The 16,929-nt window shown below is 38.7% G+C and overlaps 1 protein-coding gene across 2 annotated transcripts in view; it reads right to left on the reverse strand.

Moving 5' to 3' along the window:
• ADCY7 (adenylate cyclase 7) overlaps positions 1-16,929 on the reverse strand; it is a 2,777,509-nt gene that overhangs the window by 218,599 nt on the left and 2,541,981 nt on the right. For both annotated transcript variants that reach the window (XM_044081980.1, XM_044081981.1), the window contains 2 exons: positions 14,183-14,252; positions 1,165-1,268 (listed from right to left, as the gene is read on the reverse strand). In XM_044081980.1, coding sequence (XP_043937915.1) covers positions 1,165-1,268; positions 14,183-14,252 — 174 coding nt within the window. The remainder of the gene's footprint in view (positions 1-1,164; positions 1,269-14,182; positions 14,253-16,929) is intronic.

The raw sequence follows: 16,929 nt of genomic DNA on the forward strand, positions 1-16,929 counted from the left end.
GATTTAATGTTCTACAAAAAGAAATGACATCTTGTGCAAATATATTTTCAGGTACAAAGTAACCCATAGCCCATTATTCAGTTTCAACATTTGACAAATGTACAGAAGAAATATTGAGTACATTCTGATCTACATTTATTTTGGTACCACCATTTGTAACAATGTTTCTAAAGTTGACACCTCGGTGTTTATGTTTACATCCGCCCTTTTTAGTTCTCCTAAAGGGGCATCAATCATTTTTGTTTAACCAGTTGAGCTGTATTCAGTCACAAAATGAATGTTACACATACTCATTTGACTATTTTTCTCTTTCTTGTCTTATTGCTTTTTTTCTCCTGTATTGCCAACCATTAAGACCCTCTCCATAAAGAAAAATCAAACACAGCCTATTCATTCCCTTAAACAGGGATTTTACCTAGTATCAGAACAAATGCGGTCTGGAAAGAGCTGTCTTTCATGCAGCCATAAAGGAGCTCTGTGCCCTTCCTGATATCCCAGCTATGGGAGTATTTGTACTGGTCTAACTCACCCCTTGGTGGGAAGAATGGATGATCTGTATCAGCAGGGAAACCAACAATGCTTTCTACAGCCCCTATTGAAATGTTGATAATTAGACTGCCAAGTTTTGACATATCAAAAAAAGTCAGAAAATATAGGAAAAGAGCAAATGCTGAATATCAGTCTTCTCCGTTAAACTTGTATTTTGCAGGGGGGGGGGGGAGCCCAGAATGTATATATACCAACTCAACAACAACAGTAGTACTTTTGGAGCCACTGACATGTTGAAAGTTGGATCAAGTGACTGCATGTTTTTCAGAAACGAAGGCCTCAAGGTATAATCTGCTGTAAGAGGACTGACAAAATAAGATATGCTTTGTTCTTTATTAAATTGATAAAAGACTCCTGTAATTCACCATGTTTAACAATATTCTCTTGTTCCATAGTCAACAAAACAAACAATCTCAGAGGAATGTATAGAACAATTAGTGGAAACTTTTTGTTGTTAAAAGACAGCTTGATGGATTGCAAAACAAATCCTTAGCCTCTGACAAATATTGTTCTGGTGTAAATGTTACATGTATGACAGTAAGATGCATGGCTTTAATGTACAACATACAGCAGTTAACAAAAGCATAAAGTAGGAAATAAGTTTACTTTACTTACTCTTTTCTGCTTGTTACCAGCATCTGTACTACAAATATACAAACACATATGAACATAGAACAAGCAATATAGTGCTTAAATCCTGGAATGTTGATGCCACGGTACTGAAATGAAAACAGAAATGCAATGTAATTACTTCCAGTGAATGTACATTTTAATTATGTAAGTTACCAAATAACTTTTATACAACTATGTTAAAAAAATTAAACAGAGTAACATTTTTTAATGGTGTACTAGATAATTTGTCAGATCTGGCAGCTCTGGTATAGCATGTTGTACAGATGACACGTTTCAGGACTTTCCTTATTCTCTAAAGCGCAGTAAAACAAGGCCTGAAAAAATTCAGCTCAAGTTTCACTCCTTTCTGTTGTACTGGTACAATGTGCTGCATGCCATAAGAGAACTAAGTAATACAGAAGAGCTTAACTGCAATGTTAGAAATAACTTACCTTACCAAGCCATGCTTTAACTTCACTGCATTTATTTTATGTTTTAAAAGATGTTGCATTCAAAAAAGTAACTTAATACCTAAGAAAAAGCCACTTTTTGAGAAGGTTTTATAGAATATGCATAAAGAATATTTAGATAGTGTGTTAATGAATAAAATTAAAAGGTATTTACTTGTACAATTAGCTGAACTATACATGAAAGAGATATGAATCTGACTGAAGAAGGTTAGGTGTGAGGAGTAACTCAGACAGGAACTTAAACTCAAAAAAATTCCACTTTTTGAAAAGGCTATATTTTCTCAGCTGTATGTTCACACTTCATACAGAATGAGTGACAAATGTGTAGGGAATAAGAATCCTTGTAAAGCAGTCACTAACACTTTCAATGAAGACCTTCAGACTTTTCAGTATTTATCACTAGTTCCAGTCTAAGCGAATGGAAATGTGATGCGACAGGATAGACTAGGGTGAATTAATCACATTACATATGCCCTCCAATGCATTATAGGGTCATAGGTTCATAGATTAGTACTAGGCTAACTGCCCTTGTGGGACATTTTAAGCCTAGCCAATTACCCAATGTAAGAATTAATCCCTGCACCTTGTGTCTTGTACGGTAAATGCCTTAACCATTACACCAACTTCACACCCATAAAAATATTCAGCCCCTGCCAAGTTTCAAAAATAGGGCCCTGTCAACTACAGCATAGTGCATTAGCCCACTAAGCCACTCAGCTGGATGACAAGTAGCTTTCCAGGTGGGGGTGGGGATCACATCAGCAGTGTTTAAACAAAATTAAAATTAGTAACACATAGTTGTGCTACAGGTATGCTGGGATTGTGTAGAATTTCACAAGATAAAAATATACTTTGGTTTCAATTTTTGGCTATAGTGGTCTTTAAAGGTTCTTCAATTGTCTTCTCAGAGTCTACACTGTTAAATGTCAATCATGTTTAGGATATGCAAAAACCTGCCATGGCTTACCCAGGATACGCTGAGCATAATATTCTACCTTAAAGGTAGACAACTCAAAACATCTGCTACAGGTAAGGCCACATCTGATATGGTATATCTGCTGACATACAAGATGGGAACCATCATTTTATTTTTAATAATCATATGCAGGATACTCATTCTCTTATTCGTTCTTAGGTTCTCTACCTGTTATGGCTTTCTCCTCACTATCAGTACATTAAAATATTTCAGTAAGGCTAATTTAAACACTGTCTTAAACTCCTGTCAATGTATATACAATAAGTGTTCCCTTCATCAGATTGCTTGCCTGACAAAACTATTCTGTGAATAGTTTGAAGGAGGTGGATTACACAAACTGGTTTAATGTTATGGTGTGTTATGCTAGATAACTTATCCATTCCATATGATGCTTCTGAAGCTTCTCCCTTTAGAATATTTAAAGTGATTTGTAACATTAATATACACCAGCATAAAGTCTAAACTGATAAACTGTAAAATGACTATGTAAAAACTGATAAACTGTAAAATGACTATGTAAAAACTGATAAACTGTAAAATGACTATGTAAAACATGAGAAGTATTATGGAGAAAGCAAAAAGCAACCTGAGCTATACAGACAGTCCTGGGTATTTATCTCAGTGCTAGGATACACTATTCATTTAATTACTGTGTGTGTGTGTGTGTGTGTGTTCGATTACTGTGAGCTGTCATAATGGTTCACTGTAAGCAAGTAGTTCCATCTGGTGTTATATAACTTCACACACAACTTATATAGTGGATATCTATGTTGAATATTACTATTTTCTGTAATGGAACACATGGTTATGGGGCAGTTAATGTTTACTCTGTGTACCTGGTTTAAAATGAAATGACATAATATTTGAACATAGTAACAGTTGTAAATAAATTAATAAGCTTATATTTTCCTGTTGCACGCATTTGCATGTTTTAAGCTGTAGGGCACATTTTCTTGCATATTTATTCTCTTTCAGAATGTCACTTTATCTAGGTTAATAACCTTTTTTTTTTTTACTTTGCAGTTATTTGTCTAGTTTCTGTGACAGCTGCATTTGAACATACCAGCATGTTTTTAACTAGATGACGTAGCATTACCTGACTTAGTAATGAGCTGAGAAATGGTTTTAACAGGTAATTTAGAGGGAAAAGGTTTATTACAAGTCTGCTGCTAAGTTAATTTAACTTCCACATTTTACCTGACAGATAAATATCCACCTTTCCAATTTCCACAATTCACCTGAAACATAACTATCAAGTGTTTGAAAATTATGGAATTTAATGTTACTTCATGTGAAAACAAATGATAAATAAACTAACTTGATTAATTTATTTTTCAGATAAATCGGGGACTGGATTAGCCCATGGTATGCTTCAAAACAAAGACTTGAAGATTTCATTGCATGAAATATAACTGTAATTATTTCAACATATCAGAGATAAAGGGAAAACAATATAAAACACTGCAAGAAGTGATTAAGGGTACAACAATACAACTAAGCACAGTTGTAACATATTCGTTACTGGAAGTGTGCATACAACTGGTGAGCACTGAAATATAAAAGTATAACAATGATACCTTTAGGAATACAACAAAGTAATACAATATTCATTGCGTTGTTATTTAGTCAGCTACAACTATTTATGATCTCAAGGTCTGTAGCACCCTAAGTCTGCATGCCAACAACTGCTTCTTTTAAGTTCTTACAAATTCATATACTTCGCTTCAGTACTGCTATCTAGCCCATCTTAGCTTCTGCTGCTCTTTCTTGCCTTCAGTCTTTCGCACCATCAGTGAATTTTTAGTGAATGCTATATTTGCACTACATTATTGGAATGTTAGTTTCACTATCAACCCTTCCAGTGGACAGTCTGGGTTTATTTCCTTAAGTATTGACTGATTGTATATTCTTCTAATCTTCAGAACTGTCAAATGTCCTCTGTGACACCCCACCACTGGCCCAGTAAACAAGGAGGCTAAATCCTCACCACTGGCAGCAGTGGGGGATGTACACACTGGGAGGATGACAAGTGCACACATAGTAAAGTGCAATTTCCCTTAAGAGCACACAGGGACCACAATCAGTCTGTGGCTGGTTTCTCCTTCTTTCTCCAGATCCCCACTAGCAGAGCTATAGGGTTGAGATCTCCAGCACCCTCTCTGTCCAACCAGTGCTTCGTGTCCCTACCCAAGTAGCTGACACACACACAGGCACACACACACACACACATCTGGCAAAGGCTGGCACAGATTTACTAGCTATGCCCCCTTCTACCCAGACTATAAGGTAGTTTTTGCTGCCACCAGCCACTACTTATCAGCTACTTTAAGGCCCTTAGCAAAGGGTGGCCAATCCTGCTGTATAATGTTGCTATTAATCCAAATGGTAGTTTGACCAAGAGCAAGGTGATTAGGAGTGGCCTGCACAGTGTCACCAACTAGATATGCAAGTACTTTAAGAGCTTAAATATCTCTAGATGGAACAGCTGCAACTCAAAGGTTTAAATATATTTAATAATTAATATCAAAAGAACAAGACAATATTAAATATGCATTCACAGTGACTTCAGAGTTCAAAATCACAGGTAATATTTAAAACAACATTGCAGGACAGTCTCAAATAAATACAGAAAACATCTAAACTAATCTTTACTATGTTCCTTACTGAATCTGAAAGAAATTACTGTATGCTAGTTAACTTACTTACAGCAAGGCAAGTGCAGATGTGGTGAGTGGGTGTTTCCAGCTGATGCTGCCATGTCAAAGACAAAGTACAAAATGCACTCTCTCTCTCTCTCTCTCTCTCAGAGAGTTATTAAATTAATATCAAATATTACTGCTGGGTACCTAGCAGCATGACATCACCTTTTGTCATCTGACTTCAGTTCCCAGGCTCAAAACCAACCATTGAGGTAGCATTTAGTATCTACCTGTGAAAATATATAAACAAAGGCTTTTCCACAGATGTCTGCAGATCCTGAAAGTCCTAAAACAATAAAATAATTCTACATCTCAAGCCTAGTAATTTCTCTCTCTTTCAAGGCAACATGGAGTCCCCTAGTGTAGACATCCTGTTTTCTGTTGACTGAAAATAAAAGATATCTCTTGTTTATTGCCCAGCAATAAAGTACTTCAATCTCAACTATTCTTAAGTTTTGCAAGTTAATCTCCTGTGTTTCAGCCTCCCCTGTTACAATAGTGTATAAAAATATCTCTTCTTCAGCACATGTCTATACAATGTGACATACAGTTCTAATACCTTTGTAACACATGCATATGAATCATGTTGATATTCACAAATGACACACAACCACTTACAAAATTACAGATAGCTGGTCTGACAGTATCTCCTTTTGTTACATTTCTATATAAATCATACTAATATTCACAAATGACATATAATTATTTAGTAAAACAAATAAATGAAGGAGGCATATGGCCGAGGAAGACTTCAAAAAGTTTATTTAGTGCTTTCATCAGTAGTATACCCCTGACTTCCTCAGAATAAAATTCTGAGGAAGTCAAGGATATACTACCGACGAAAACCTAAATAAACTTTTTGAAGTCTTCCTCGGCCGGATGCCTCTTTTGTTTGTTTTACTAGCTTTTGTCTTTTTTTGACATACAATTATTTACAAAATTCTAGATAGCTGGGCTGGCAATATTTCCTTTTGTGACATCCTCAACAAAACTAAAGTTAAAAAGCATTGACTTTCTATCACACATCATTTCTTAACAGACCTACTCTCACAGCCATATGTTATTAATGAGACAACAATAATTTTGATTATACAGACCTCTGCTGACAATGCAATGTCTTTGCTCTTTAAAATCATTTCCATACCTTTCTTTTCACAGAACAAGCACCTCTTAATTTCAAGACTATTATCAACATCTGCAGTGATCATTAAGCCCCAGAAAATAAAAATGTGCCAGGGACACTACTTCCTTGCCATCAATTTACAAAAAGTATAGTAGGGCTAGATAAGAATTTCAGTTTTAGGATCCTGAGCACCACCAAGCCAACTTTTGCACTTTCTACCTTGACCTTCATCAACTGTCTCTTCAGCTCTTCTCGTTTTCAGCCTACAGCATAGTATCATTGATATATGAGGTTGCTAATATTTCTCCTGCTAATGTTGTTTCCAGAATCTGATTTGTCTAACAGCATTTTGCATGACACATTCATAGTATAAATTAAATAAGTAGAGAAAACATGATCTTGCGGCACTATCTCCACAATCTTGAAAGTCAGTTATTTCATATTTAGTTCTAACTGCTGCTTCATCTTCTGCATGCAGATTTCATGGGGCACATACGCTGATCTAGTATTTGCATTTCTCTAAGAATTTGTCACAGTTTGTAAGGGTCCACATAGCCAGAGCTTTAGAGTAGTCAATAAAACAGATGTTAAATACTTTTCTGGAACTTTCTTGCTTTCTGTATTATCCAACAGGTGATGGAGATTTGAGCTTTGCTGCCTTTGCCCATTCTAAAATTAAACTGTGCATCTGGCAGCTCTTGATCTTCATATTGCCGGATGGTTTCTGGCTTGCAGAATCATGAGCATTACCTTGTTGACATGTGAAACAAGTACAGTTGTTTTATCATTTAGCACCCTTTAGCCTTTATTGTGTTTTCTAAATTTGCAAAAAATTCCAAGCAACACTGCAACGGAAACATTTTGCATGATTTTAAACAAGTCTGCTGAAATTCCATCACTTTTTAACTTACTAGATCACATATAACTTTACTCTCTTGGATGCCTGGCTCTTGATCAATGAAGATATGATTGTATGCATAAGGGATGTTAGGGGACCTTGTTACATAGCTTTTCTTTATATTCCTGCCATCTCTTCTTAATAATCTACCTACGAAGTGGTAAGAGATCTGCAATCACAAGTAGACTGTGACCTTAACTTTGATCACCATGTGTCTACAGAATTAAGTTAGGCTTTCTATGTAGCACACTTAATTAGCAAAGGCATCACTTCTAGAGCAAATGAGGTTATAACCTCTCTATACTGATCACTAATCAGGCCCATAATTGAGTATAAAACCCCTTTCAGCAAGCATCTGCAGCTATCGGAGAGACCTCAAATGTTTCTAACTAAGAAGATCAAGGGACTCCAGCACGTGCCTTTCACAGACTGGCTAAAGTCCTTGTCACTATACTCAGAATCATATAGACTTCTTAGGGGAGACTTATGCTTGGCCTACAGAATAATCTCCGACCCTAATCTAATGAATTTACTGCACGTCCATAAATCAAAGGGGACAGCTACCTATTCCAGGGATCTAAATATGGCCTGGGACTGGAACAGGACATACTGCAGGGACAGATTTGTCTCCTGACAAATGCCGTGTCTTTGGAATAGGCTGCCAATTCATGTGAAGCAAAGCTCCTCTATGACACTGTTCAAAAGGAACCTGGATGAGTGGATGGAACACCATAAATTCTTACTGGGGATAGCATCCACAACCCTCCTGGACATGGGTAGTCATTAATAAATACAACCCTGGGTGGTAACTAGAGTATCTATGGTATTACATTGGGATGAAATGGCTAGGCTTGAAATCACCTCCGGGTTGATAGTTTAGTAACCTCCTATGATAATATCTTCTGGTTCTACTAGGTCCTTCCCATTTTTGCTTTTTCTTGTCCAATTTTACCTCAAAGGTTCCCTTAATATCATTAGTCGTCTTCATTCGGCTTTCTTTTCCCAGTCCTCTGCATTACTCTCTTAAATATGTCTTCTTATCTCATCTTGCTGTTCTCTGAATCTCTGCATACCGTTTGATATTTTCCCAACCTCCATTGCCTTAAGTGCTACTACTTTTTCTGGCCACTTCTAATGCATCCAAGTTACCTTCTTAATCTTCTCTCTAGTTCAAACATGTTCTATTGCCACCTCCTGCACAATATCACAAACTTATGTCCATAGTTCTTCAGATATTCTGTCTACCTGGTCTAAATCATTACATCTGTTCCCTCCACTACATATTAATTTGGAATATTGTTGAGCTCATATCTAGTTGCCTGGAGTCTTTTCTTATTTTCCTGAATTTAATTCTAAACTTTGTGATAAAAATCTGACAGTTTGAGTCACAGCCATCTTCTGGTCTTGTTTTTGCTAATCATATAGAATTCTTCCTTCTCAGACCGAAATATACATAGTCAATCTGATTTTGGTATTGATCATCTGGTGAAATCCATTTATAAAGCAGTCTTTCAGGCTGTTGAGTGTAACTATACATAATTTCTCTTGTTCTTGCCTACCAATTTTAGAAGTCTAATCACCACGATGAACGTAATACCTTTGTGTTATTTCCAAAAGGTGTTGCAGATCTTCATATAACTGACTTCCTCTTCTTCTGTATCTGTAGCTAGAGCAGAAAATTATCATAAAATGTTGAATGGTTTGCCCTGAAGTTTGATGGATTTCATTTTAGCATTTTGGGGATGTAAGTCAACACCACTTTTGACACCCTTTTATTGATTATGAGGACTACTCCATTTTTTCTGTAAGATTCTTAACCACAGTAGATCTGATGATTACTTGAAGTAAAATGAACCATCATCTAGCGCATTTTATTTCACCAACTCATAACATTTCAAGGTTTTTCTCTTACCATCTCACCTTAAACACATCAAGTTTACCTCGACTCATAGCTGCATTCAGAGTTCCAGTGGTGTATAGGTCTTTGCAGTAGTCGTTCCTTCATTTCTGGGCATCCTTCCAGCTTCCATTTGCAACATAACCTCTAGCACTACTCATTCTGTCTCCGCTTTTCTCTGGCAGTATGCTGGGCACCTTCAGACCTGAGGGATTCATCTCCTGGTGCCATTCTGACATGGCTGTTTCTGTCCACAGGATTTTCTTGACAATAATACTAGAATGGCTTAGGTTCATAGGTAGATACTAGGCTATCTGCCCTAGGGCATTTATAAACCTAGCCAGAGTGTATTTGGCTTCCGCCTCCCTATTAGATTAGCCCACTGTGCCTCCGTAAAGTAGGTCACAGAAGGTACCCTTTTAAGATTAGTTTACTGTGCCTCTGTCTAGTAGGGACACAGAAGAGATCCCAGGGGTGAATTTGTGATTTCCCATCCACGCGTCCAGATTTCGCTTGAAGAGGGTCAGCGAGGGGCTATGTCTAACATGAATTGGGATTCTATTCCAGAGTGATGGGAGGCTCTGGGAAATGAATCTGTCCCTCCAGCATGTCCTATTTATTTTTGTGCTGAGGTTTAAGTCCCTGGAGCGTGTAGCTCTAAGGGACTTTGATTTTTTGAGGTGGAGCATGTCCATTAATTCTGGGTTTGACATGGCTTTGTACGTCAGGCACAGATCGCCTCTGAGTAGGCGGTAATTAACTGAGTAGAGCTGGAGTTTCTTTAGTCGAGCTGCATAGGACATCTGTTTGTAGCCCATGATCCTCTTGGTGAGGTACTTTTGGGGTCTCTCAAGTTGCTGCAGGTGTCGGGTAAGGTACATCTCAAAAGGGGCATTGTATTCAATTATGGGCCTGATGAGTGATGAGTAGAGGGGCACAATGACCTCTCTTGATCTAGATGCGAACCCTTTCATGATAAGGTGGGCTATATAGAAGATCTTTCTCACCACTTTGGCAATGTGATTATCAAAGGAGAGATTACTATCTACGTTGGTCCCCAAATCTCTAATTACTTCTTCCAGATTTAATGGATTACCACCTATGTGGTAATTTGTGGGCACCTTGTTTTTCCCAAAGGGGATGACTATGCACTTTTTAGCATTTAGCTTGAGGCCATGGCTCTGGCACCAAGCATCCATCTCTGTGAGACCCTTTTGGAGGATGCTTGTGTCAGCTGGAGATTCGATTATGGTCCCCAGTTTGCAGTCATCTGCGAACTTTGTCAGCCATAATCCCCCTGTGTTAGCCTGAACCTCAGAGAAGTATATACCGAACAAGAAAGGTCCCAGAACTGAGCCCTGTGGGACACCACTTGTAACTGGTTTGGATTCGGACATGGCACCTGCAATTCTGATCATGTGGGTTCTATCTCTGAGCAAGTTTGCAACCCATCTTGTGATATAGGGGTTGATATTTAAGCTGGTAAGCTTATTTATGATGCCCGAGTGGGGTATTGTGTTGAAGGCTTTTGCGAGGTCCAGGTAGGCTGTGTGGACTACTTTGCCCTCATCTATGGCTTTGGTAACTGTTTCAAAGAAATCAACTAGGTTTAAGAGGCAAGATCTGCCCTTAACAAAGCCGAATTGGGTAGGGTCCAGTGTCTGAAGGCTCCCAATGTCTTTGTTTATGAGTTCCATGATAATATGCTCCATAGCTTTACAGACCGGACTAGTCAGGCTTATGGGGCGATAGTTCCCGGGGTCCGTTGTGGCACCACCTTTGTGGAGTGGGACCACTGTAGCTGTACGCCATTCTTTGGGTACATATCCTGTAGTAAGGCTAAGTTTGAACAGTGACTTAATGTGAGGGTTCAGTTCTTCTTGGAGCTCGTGTAAGACACAGCCTGGGACACCGTCCGGTCCCATAGATGCTGTGTTTTTTGCTTTGGAGAGGGCAGCTTTCACCTGTGCATCTGTGATGTCAGGGAGGTTACATTCAGTTGTGATAAGCATTTGCTCCTTTGGGGGGGAAGGGGGAGAGAAGTTTGCACTGAATCTGTCCGCCAGGATGTTGGCTATTTCTGTAGGTTCGGTATATTTTGTACCATTATGCAACAATTCAGAGCATATCTGGGAGTATCCACCCATATTCCTGACATAACTAAAGAAGGCCTTGTGATTATCTTTAGTGTCTAGGGCAATTTTTCTTTCGAAACTGGCCTTTGATGATTTTATGAGGGATCGAAGTTTCTTGCTAATACTGATCAGAGATGCCTTCCCTTTTTGGGATTTTGCTCTGTCATGTAGTAGCTTCCTCCTTCTGTTGTATAGCTTATTTATGGCCGGGGTCCACCAGACCGGTCTCCTGTTTTTGGAGGAGTGAGTCTTGGTTTTATTTGGGATAGCACAATCCATGCATTCCTGCAGGTGCTCATAGAATGCATTTGTAAAGGATTCTGCAGATTGGGCTGTATTACCCTCTGGCCGGGGGGCTTTGAAGGATTCCACCTCAGTCTTGAGAAGTGCAACGTTGGCTTTTGAGAAATTCTTTACAGTGATTTCCTTGGCTGGGGGTGGGGACGGGATATGGATGTCCAGGGAAATTTGTTTATGGTGTGATCTTACCAGTGAGGGGTTTACCTCTGGTGTGGAACATAGAGTCCCCATGTTGGTGATGACCAGGTCCAATATGTTGTTCCCTCTTGTGGGAGTGGTGACCAGTTGTTCCATCGCGTTAGAGTTTATAAATTCAAGGAACCGTTTGGCGAGGGTGTTGGGCTTGAGTAGTTTTCCCAGTCAATGTTTGGGTAGTTGAAGTCACCCAATAACATTGTGTTTGGAGAGACCTTCATATTCTCCAGTGTTCTCAGGAATGCCAAGTGGAGTTCCTGTAATAGGGAGGGTGTTCTGTAGCAGGCTACAAACTGAAAGGCAGTTTTGCCTGCTGTTAGCTGCACATGGATGGTTTCCGATGCTTCGTGCAGAGCCACTAACCTGGAGGTGTAGGTATCTTTGATGAATATAGATACTCCCCCTCCTTTTGTGCTTCAGTTCGAGTTTTGGGGCTGAAACGCATGGTATGAGTTATAACCTGGTAGTTCTGGGGTGCTCTCAGGAGCCTTGAACCAGGTTTCTGTTACTGCACAGACATCGATTTTCTCCATACTGAGGAGAGCCTCGAGTGCGTGCATCTTGAGGTTTAGACTTCTGGCATTGAGTAGCATTACCTTTAGTTTTTTATCCTTGGGTTGTCTATGGAGGTGGGTTTGTCCTTTGAGTCTTGCCTAAAAAAGGCACTATGGGGGTGGCAAGAGCCTTGGCCAGTATACGAAAGCCTAAGGGTGACAGGTGCAAGCCGTCCCTAGTGAAGCAACGTGGCTTGTCGAGCATGTCATCCCAGGCTGACAGACACTGGATCCCCTTTGAATGACACCAATACTTTAGCCAATTGTTGAAACTGATCATTTTGTCTTTATACTGTGGCATCATTCTTGGTGAAGGCAAGATGCTACTCAAGGTCAGGGTCATACCAGCCTTGGCTACATGGCCAGTGTAGCCTGCATGTTAATGGTAATGCAATTGCATTACCTTTTCCATTTGCCAATATTTAGTCAGGTCTCTCTCCCACGAGAACCTGTCTACCTTATGCAGTTCTCACTGGCTACATGTAAATATTTCTTAAGGGCAGTGAGACAAAAAAAAAGACTATTCTACAAAAATATGGCATCCAGCCCACTACATTTACTTGATTTAAAGAACAATCAATGCAGCTGGTTTCTAGAGATGCTTTCTACTTTTTAATTTCAATAAAATTACAGTATAACAATAGCATAGTTTTAGAAAACAAAATTTCAAGAGGCAGACAGGTGAGCACATTACACAAGAGGAATCCAAAAGGCTCATATGTGCAAATCTGTATGTCTGAAATTGCATTCAAGCTTGAACTTTTACAAATGTTATCTGTGGGGGAATCTAAACCCCACTTTACAATACAGTAGATAGTTCTGTTCCTCATGGAACCCCCTATCAGTTATGCAACCTCTGCTCAATACACCTCAAAGAATGACATTTCTCTCTTTGTAATGTTTAGCTATTTCTCATTTCCTTTTGTAGTTTAGATTATATGGAAAGACTCTTATGTCACCATCTGCCCAACAACTGGGAAAGAACAAGCATATCCCACTTCTCCCTCCAAAAGCCATAGCAACAAAATGGGTGATCCAAACATATGTAATAAACTAAACAGGAAGACACCCAACGTCTGCTTACTGAGTTCTGAAATAGTTTGATAGGGAAAAATCTGATGAACATGCAGAGTGTACATAACAGATATTAGAGTATTTTTAATGAGCAGTAAATTGCAATTTATAAGCTAGTTAAAGCCATTGTGCACTAGTAACTCATAAATAATAACAAAATTACTACCGCATTCAACCAGCATCACAGACACTGAATGGACAAGGGGTGGGCGGGCGGGGGGGGGGGTTGATCAGCTGACACTGGATAGCTGATCCTAGGGTGAGGGAAGCGACTTGGCTTGCTGCACTACTTATACCTACAGGAACGCAGGTGTATTACTACAACATGAACAGAAAGGGAGGCCACTGGGATGATCTTGTGGACACAAAAAGAAAAATAAATAATAGCAGTTTTAAATAAGTACTTACTAGGCTAATGATCTGTGAAGATCTTCAGAAGCCTAGCTATGTTTTTCCAATAAGTTTCTAGCCCTAGTATTTTAAGTACAAATAAAGAGCCCTTTGCATTATGAGAATGAATAACCCAGGGAAGGCAGGCTTTTATGTGATACCCCTTGTCCATTTTTTCAGTGATGCTTTAGTAAAAACACTAGCAACTACTTAATTATGTTTCTTTATATCATTTATTTTCTATCCAGTTTTACTTAGCATATGTATGACAAAACAGTAAAAGGCAAAATTAAACACAGACGATACGTACCTGTTTTTCTAGGCCCTTTTTACTGAAACAAAGGAAGAGCCTGTAGAAGTCTTCTGATTTAATCCACTGCCTGCAGGGAAGATAGAAGCATTTTAAGTGGCTGCAGCACCGCAAATCTCAGATAATGATGTCATTAGCCGCAACTGTAGTGAACAGCTGTGTTTCTTTTTATACTGTCAGTCATGACACTAAATAAAATGCATGTCTAGAAATAGAAACACTTTTACCAAGAAGACCTGTTTATTAATTTATGCACTGTTCTGTCTTTCCTTTCCTCATTAATGTAGTAGTAGGTTTATTGACAATTGACAGAAACATATACAGATAGCCTACTGCATTATTTTGCTTGAACTTTGCTCATACTTGGTTGGTGACACAGAAACTTAACCCTAAATAAATTAATATAATGTTATATATTTGTATTCATTCATTTATTTTTGGTTGAATATTTCAGTCCTACTAGGCCTCAGACAATTTTCAAGGCAGACCCATGATGGTGTTACCCTACTTCTTTTCTGATGAGTGTCATGGCATTTTTTACAACCATCTGAGATGCCCCAATTTAGGCAGATAGGGCAATACCTCTCAACTTCCTTCCTCAAGAGTTATGAACAAAGTCACAAATAATGAAGGACAAAGGTTCAAAATCATGAAGATATGGTAAATATTACTCTAAATTACTTAGAACATTAACAACAAAAAGCAGGTTTGCTATCCATATGACTTTTCTAAAAAATTAGTAGTACAAATCTTTAGTGTCTGGCATTACTGACTAACTCTCAGTGATTTATCACAAAATCAAAAATTTTATGAAGGACAGGGCAAAAATATAAGGCAAAATCAGGGGTAGCTGAGAGCTAAGGACGAGGCCCCAGTTTAACATCTTATCCAAAGAATGGACACCTCAGGTTCTCCCTCCCTCAGTGCTGCACTACTGTGTTAGCACTGGAAAATGAATCCATGCAACTATCAAAAATGTAAGCCAGAAAATTAAACAGAATGAAATCCATTAGCCAGGGTCCTACATTCACAGTACCAAAGAGATAACCAGCATCTATCAGTACTGCAATTTTGATTGCATACTGTGTAGTTGCTGAATTGTGAAAGTTAATGCATGCGAGGAATGAAAAAGTGAGATAAGAAGTCACCGGAATGTCTCATGTTGACAAGTTTATGACACCCAGATGACTACAGAGCACTAAATTTGACAGTAAAGAGAAATGAAGGATTGGACTGTGACCAAAAAGAGTGTTAGGTCTTTTCTCCATCTAACTTTTTATGTTTAAATGACATAAATAAAATAATTTAAAACAATAAAAATTGTATATTTATTTTATAGTGGACTGTTAGATATAATTTAGCTAAGGAAATATGTACATCTACTACAATAAACTAGAAGCTAGAAAGGGCATTATTGGAGTATCAGTCTTCATTAGCTGCACGTTTTTGTACCATGCTTTTGAGTCTGCATGTCCTCCCTGTGGTCGCGTGGGTTTCCTCCCACATCCCAAAGACATGCAGTAGGTGGATTGGACACACTAAATTTGCCCTAGGTGTGAGTTTGTGCATGTGTTTGCCTTCTGTGGATGGTTGGGCGCCGGGCTGGCAACTCGACACCGTAAAACTCCACTGCCAATCATGAGTGGATAGATGATCCGCTGTGGCGACCCCTAACCGGGAAAAGCCGAAAGAAGAAGTTTTCATACACTAACTCCACAGTTTACAATCTATATAGTATTAAATGAAGAAAACTCTCAAATATTTTGGGGATGGTCCCCTATTACTGGTGCACTAACACAATGCCTGGGATTCATAGATGTGCTGCATGGGTATGAAGTTCTAATATTTGTGTGTGTGCTTTGTGGGGTGGCTCACAGCCAAGTAGAGAATGAATTATGCAATACAGCTGAGTCCCTGCACACTTTGCATTGCCACTAACTGGCACTTTGTTATGTGCCGTCTATGAATCCCAGAAAATACATGGAACAGATATCGCCCATTTTTTGAGAAGACTTCCAATAATTTCCATATGATCTGGGTGGTGCTGGACAATAATCTTTAACATTCCCCACCAACTTATGCAGCCAAAGTTGGAAACCAGGGAAGGATGTCAACATTTTGATTTATGTCTAGCCACTCATTATTTAAATTTTTTGTAATCAGATTACTGTGGCTGCAAAACCTTCACATAACAAGTTACCATCAAACAACCAAAAAAGATACCATAGAGCATCGAAAAGTAATGTCTTAAAGTTTTATGGTCCCCTATTTTGTTCATAACTATGATAAAACATAACAGCCCTAATTACAGGCATTCGCAAGGAATAAAACTTCTTCAAATATCACCTTAAGATGACAGCGAAACCCTCCATGACAATAATGCACGCACCAGACCACTAAAAGATACATCCAGAAAATTTCAGGTAGCACTGCTGTGTGGTAGTGCTATAAATCTTTCCTGTTAATTTAAAAAAACTGCTCTTAACTTACATATTCAATGATATAATGCACAGAACATGTACAACATAATGTAAACGTATTACTCGCTTTACCAAAAGCATATTTTTATGTTAAGTCCAATGTCTAATGTGCTCTAATCAATACATACTACATGGTTCATAGGTGTGTACTAGGCTAATGGCCCTGGAGCCTTTAGAAACCTAGCCCATAGAAGTGCTCTGGCATTGTGCCACCCCGACGTTAGTTCCCAGTGCCTCTATCAAGTAGAGTCATTGGAGTGATCCCCG

Source organism: Protopterus annectens, chromosome 8.part1, assembly GCF_019279795.1.
Source record: "Protopterus annectens isolate FY-2018-M chromosome 8.part1, PAN1.0, whole genome shotgun sequence".
NCBI lineage: Eukaryota > Metazoa > Chordata > Ceratodontiformes > Protopteridae > Protopterus > Protopterus annectens.